Source organism: Erinaceus europaeus, chromosome 20, assembly GCF_950295315.1.
Source record: "Erinaceus europaeus chromosome 20, mEriEur2.1, whole genome shotgun sequence".
NCBI lineage: Eukaryota > Metazoa > Chordata > Mammalia > Eulipotyphla > Erinaceidae > Erinaceus > Erinaceus europaeus.
In genome coordinates, this window is record NC_080181.1 from 11,236,446 (window position 1) to 11,242,445 (window position 6,000).

A 6,000-nucleotide genomic window follows, 5' to 3' on the forward strand; every position below is an offset into this window, starting at 1 on the left:
GGAGACTGGGTGGTGGGAATTGTGTGGAGTTGTACCCCTCCTACCTTATGTTTTTGTTCATTAATCCTTTCTTAAATAAAAAATTTAAAAAAAATAAATGGAAAAAAAAAAGGAGGGAGATTTTCATTTATTTCCACAGGCCTAGAGTGATTCCGGGTAGTGACGTGTTCTGTTTTTTAAATATTTTTTAATCTTTATTTATTTGTTGTATAAAGACAGTAGGAAATTGAGAGGGAAGGGCATGGTAGAGAGGGAGAGAGACAGACACCTGCAGCCCTGCTTCATCACTTGTGAAGCTTTCCCCCTGCAGGTGGGGACCGGGGGTTCGAACCTGGGATCCTTGCTCACTATAACGTGCACTCAACCAGGTGCGCCACCACCTGGCCCCCAGACAAGTGTGTTCTTGAATTCACCACAGGAGGAGCAAGGGCTGCTCTCTCAGAAGGTGTCATGCTGTAAAAATAGAATCACACTTTGAAAGTTTTTTTTTAATATTTATTTATTCCCTTTTGTTGCCCTTGTTGTTTTATTGTTGTAGTTACGATTGTTGTTGTTATTGATGTCGTCGTTGCTGGATAGGACAGAGAGAAATGGAGAGAGGAGGGGAAGATAGAGAGGGGGAAAGAAAGACAGACACCTGCAGACCTGCTTCACCGCTTGTGAAGCGACTCCCCTGCGGGGGGGGGAGCTGGGGGCTCAAACTGGGCCCGTCCTTGCACTTTGCGCCACGTGCGCTGAACCTGCTGACTTTGAAAGTTTTCTTTCTTTCTTTCTTTCTTTCTTTCTTTCTTTCTTTCTTTCTTTCTTTCTTTCTTTTTTTGCCTCCAGGGTTATTGCTGGCACTTGGTGCTTGCACCATGGATCCACTGCTCCTAGAGGCCATCCTCCCCTTTTTGTTGTCCTTGTTTTATCATTATTGTGGTTATTATTATTATTGCTGTTGTTGATGTCACTGTTGTTGGATAGGACAGAGAAAAAAGGAGAGAGGAGGGGAAGACAGAGTGGGGTTGAGAAAGACAGACACCCGCAGACCCGCTTCACCACTTGTGAAGTGACCAGCTTGCAGGTGGGGAGCCGGGGGGGGGGGGCCTCAAGCCGGGATCCTTATGCTGGTCCTTGTGCTTTGCATCATGTGTGCTTAACCTGCTGCACTACCACCGGCCCCTGAGGCCTTTTTTCTTTTCTTTTTTCTCTTTTCTTTTTTTTCCCATTACTTTTTCTATTATACCTGATAGGACAGAAAGAAATTGAGACGGGAGAGGAGATGGAGGGAGAAAAAGAGAGATGCTTCAATAATGAAACTCACCTGCCTCCCCCCACCCCCTGCAGTGGGGAGCAGTGTCTGGAAACTAGATCCTTGCACATGGCAATGTGTGTGTGTGTGTGTGTGTGTGTGTGTGTGTGTGTGTTTGGCCTCCAGGATCATTGTTGGGGCTTGGTGCCTGCACCATGAATCCACTGCTCCTAGAGACCACCCCCCATTTTTGTTGCCCCTGTTGTTTTATCATTGCTGTGATTATTATTGTTGTTGTTGCTGCTGTCGTTGGATAGGACAGAGAGAAAGTAAGAGAGGAGGGGAAGACAGAGAGGGGGAGAGAAAGACACCTGCAGACCTGCTTCACTGCCTGTGAAGTGACTTGGGTGGGGGCTCGAACTGGGATCCCCATGCATATCCTTGCGCTTTGTACCATGTGCGCTTAACCCGCTGTGCTACCGCCTGACTCCCACAATATGTGCTTTTAACCAGGTTCACCACCATGTGCCACTGTCCCCCACCCCCACCCCCGCCCCTGGACTTTAACTTCTAGATGGTATTTTTCATTGAAGGGTCTGAGAAGCCTTGGAGAAAATGGCCAGTGATAGAATTGGGGCAGCACAGTTTAAGATGACCTTGAAATATCTTCTGCCAAGCTCAGACGCTGATGACGAGAACTCCACGAGGGTCTGTTTCCTCAGTTTGATCACATCAGCCGCAGACTAATTCGGTCATAGCAGATAGCAAGCCCACGAATAATGGAGGAAACTATGAGTCCATGCAGGTTAAAATAAATAGAAGACCAATTCCTTTGATGAGGAACAGTGTATCTAGCTAGTTTTAAAGCCTTTCCCCAGAAGACATGGACTTAGGAAGGAAGGAAGGGAGGGAGGGAGGGGGGTCTGGCAGACCCTTTCATCAAGTGATCAAAGGCAGCAACATCAACAAAAGGATAAATGAGGGCCAGCGAAATAGCTTAGATAGGGCACTGCTTTGCCTCGTGCATGACCCAGGTTCAAGGCTCACCCCCTCTGCACTGATGGAAGCTTTGGTGCTGTGGTCTCTTTCAGTCTCTGCCTCTCTGATTCTCTTTTAAAAAAAAACACAACCGTTTTTATTATTATTTTTATTTACTTATTAGATAGAGACAGCCAGAAATCAAGAGGGAAGTGTGTGATAGAGAGACACCTGCAACACTGCTTCAACACTCAGCAAGCTTGCCCCCCTGCAGGTGGGGACCAGGGGCTCAAACCCAGGTCCTTGTGCATTATAATATGTGCTCAACCAGGTGTGCCACCACCCGGCCCCTCATACGTCTCTGATTATCTTAAAAAGAAAAAAGAAAAAGTAAATGAAATGTAATGTGAGGGGCCAAGAGACAGCTCACCCAGGAAGAGTGCTCACTGCTCCCTGCCCACTCCACTCAGCTACTCACTCATGGGCACCACTTTTTTTTTGGTCATCACTGGGGTTTGACCACTGTAGGATGACTTTTTCAGTTAGTGACAGAGAGACAGAGAGTGAAAGAGACCATAGCAACAGAGATTCCTTTGGCGCAGCGGGGGTTGGGCTCGAACCTGGGTTGTGCGCATTACAAAGCAAGCATGCATTATCCAAGTGAGCTATTTCTCCAGTCCTGGCCGCCTCTTCTAACCATGCCTGTGCTAGCTACATCTTAACCTCCATCTTGAGAGTAAGCTCCTAGGATTGAGACCTTCTGTAGGTCCTTTCATTCCTCCCTATGTGTCAGAAGAATGCAGGAAACATTTAATTTAAAAAAAATTATCTTTATTTATTAGAGAGAGACAGAAACTGAGAGGAAAGAGTGGGGGAATAGAGAGGAAGAGAGACAGAGAGATACCTGTGGCACTGCTTCACCACTTGTGAAGTTTTCCCCCTGCAGGTGGGGACCGGGGACTTGAACCTGGGTCCTTGAACATTGTAACATGTGCATTCAACCAGGTGCGCCACCACCTGGTCCCTCAGGAAAAGATTTGAAAGTGTGCTCTAAGGCGTTTCCACCAGAGCCCAGTTATCTTGAAAGTCCTGCTTCCTTCACAGCAGGCCGTCAGCTGCTCACACCAACCCTGGTCCCCAAGGCTTGGTTGCCAACTCCTGCCCCAAAGGAGTGTCAGACAACGTAGAGTTCCTCCTTTGTCGCCATTTTCTGCCCCCGAAACTGCGAAGCTTTGCGTCCATGGTCTGGTCCTCCCTCGGCTGCTCTGGCCCAGGAGCAGGACACCTGCTGGCACTGCACTCAGAGGACATTCTTCCATGTTTCAGGGATGCTGTTCCTGCCATTCTGCTTCCAGAGGGGAGATGGGGTTCCCCGGGCCCGGGCCCAGGCCTGCGTTGCTGCTGCTACACGATGCTCTCTGGGCCGTGAGGCTGCTGTGCTGTCGACGACGGTGAGTCCTGGGACTCCCCCTTCCTCTTGGCTCTCACTTCTGCGTACAGTTGCGTGACGCAGTTTATGCAGCTCTTAGAACTGGAAGCTGGAAGGACGACATGCTGGAGGTGACTGTTAATTCAAAACACTCTCGCGCCTGCTTATTCAGAACACTGAGACGGCATGTGGTCTTTGTGGCCCCTACGCTCGTGGCTTCAGGGGTGGGATCTGACATAGACTCACCCGCGGAAATGCTCTAAATGTGCGGTTACGGCCAGGCCCTTAGCTTTTTTATTATGTGTGTGAGATGCTGTATTTGTCGTTTTTTGTTGCTGCACAGCGGGTACCAGCAGCCAAACCAAGGCTCCATGTGTGGAAGGAAGCATAAGCTGTATCACCCAGCCTCCTCCTGCCTCCTCATCCAATATTCTTTGCTTTGCTAGCAGGGTTATTTACTGCTGGGGGCTCAGGGCCTGCACTACGAATCCACTGCTCCTGGAGGCCATTTTTACCCCCCATTTTATTGGATAGATCAGAGAGAAATTGGGAGGGGAGTAGGGGAGATAGAGAGGGAGAGAGAAAGACACCTGCAGACCTGCTTCACCATCCGTGAAGTGAGCCCCCCCAGTAGGTGGGGAGCTGGCGGCTCGAAATAGGATCCTTGAGCTTTGTACTATATGCTTAACCTGGTGCACTACCACCTGGCTCCCTGGACTGGCTTTTTCAGAAACAGAGACAGAAACGCAGAAAAGCAAAGCTCCCCTCCACCCCAGTGTGCTGGGGATTGGGCTGGAATCTGGGCTGTGTGCGTGGCAGAGCAGGCGCACTGTCTCGATGAGCTTCTCGATGGCCTTCCTTTTCATTGCTAAGATGTAAACCATAAGTTCTTTTCCTTCCTTCCTTCCTTCCTTCCTTCCTTCCTTCCTTCCTTCCTTCCTTCCTCCCTCCCTCCCTCCCTCCCTCCCTCCCTCCCTCCCATCCATCCATACCAGAGTACTGTTCAGCTCTGGCTTATGGCAGAGTGGGGGGGGGGGGTTGGGATTGAACCTGGGACTCTGGAGCCTCAGGCATGAGAGTCTGTTTGCATAGCCACTATGCTCTCTACCCCTCGCCCCATCATAAGTTGTACAGGATGATCTAGGCAATTAACGTTCTCATAGTAATACATTACCAGATCTCAGTGTTCATATCTGTTAGACTTACTTGGGCCATTTTTCTCTTGAGACGATGTTTCTTCATTATTGGATCTTGATCTGTAGCTTTCTACAGTGTACTCTGCAATTTCATTTTCTGGTAGGAAAGAGATGGAAATTACTGATTTCTGAGCCACATGTAGGGATGTATAGAAATGTATGCTGTGATGAGAGGTGATCCCTCTGCTTTTATCCAAGTCTCCCCGCCCCCCAATATCCTCATTCACTCAACAAACTCTCCTAAGACTCCTTCCTGCACTGCATAGGCATGAGGAGAGCTGCAGATTAGAATCAAACATTGTCTTGGGGAAGGAACAGTGTCAACTGTAGCTCTGAGAGGACTGGGGATGGGGCTGTCTTGGGAAATTCTGAAACTCTGCTGCAAAGCCAGCCCTGTCTCAGGGCTTCCTTGTGATGAGGCTGTCGTCCCATGTGCATGACCAGAGGATGTCAGACTAGTAGAAGTCCTGCTCGTAACCAAGCCAGGCCTGTGCCCACTTGCTGCCTCGCCTTGGGGCATGGTGCCTCCTCTTGTCACTGGAGGAACTTGAAGCACCTGGTGAAACCAGTGCCAACACCAGCAGCATCATAACATGAGCCACCCAGGTCATTTAAAACTGTCTAGTAGCCAAAAGAATCAGGTGAAAGGCATGTTAAGATGTGCTTTATTCACGGCGGGTTAAGTGCACGTGGCGTGAAGCGCAAGGATGGGCGTAAGGATCCCGGTTCGAGCCCCTGGCTCCCCACCTGCAGGGGAGTCGCTTCACAGGTGGTGAAGCAGGTCTGCAGGTGTCTGTCTTTCTCTCTCCTTCTCTGTCTTCCCCTCCTCTCTCCATTTCTCTCCGTCCTATCTAACGACAGCAACAACAACAATAATAATAACCACAACAATGATAAAACAACAAGGGCAACAAAAGGGGAAAAAATGGTCTCCAGGAGCAGTGGATTCGTGGTGCAGGCACCGAGCCCCCGGCAATAACCCTGGAGGCAAAAAAAAAAAAGATGTGCTTTATTTAACCGGTAATCATGCCATCATGGTATTACTGTTGTTAGACATACTTGTGTGTATGTGTGTACTGATTCCTTTTTTTAATTTTTAAAAAATTATCTTTATTTATTCATTGGATAGAGACAGCCAGAAATCAAGAGGGAAGGGAGGGGGA

General features: G+C 48.9%; 1 protein-coding gene across 1 annotated transcript in view; it reads right to left on the minus strand.

Moving 5' to 3' along the window:
- Window positions 1–3,027: 3,027 nt before the first annotated feature.
- The window catches only part of CRTAM (cytotoxic and regulatory T cell molecule), a 27,605-nt gene continuing 24,632 nt past the window's right edge, over window positions 3,028–6,000 (minus strand). The window contains exons 8-9 of the mRNA XM_060179852.1: window positions 4,848–5,063; window positions 3,028–3,750 (exon numbers count right to left, since the gene is read on the minus strand). Of these exons, the coding sequence (XP_060035835.1) occupies window positions 3,617–3,750; window positions 4,848–5,063 (350 nt within the window). The 3' untranslated portion in view covers window positions 3,028–3,616. The remainder of the gene's footprint in view (window positions 3,751–4,847; window positions 5,064–6,000) is intronic.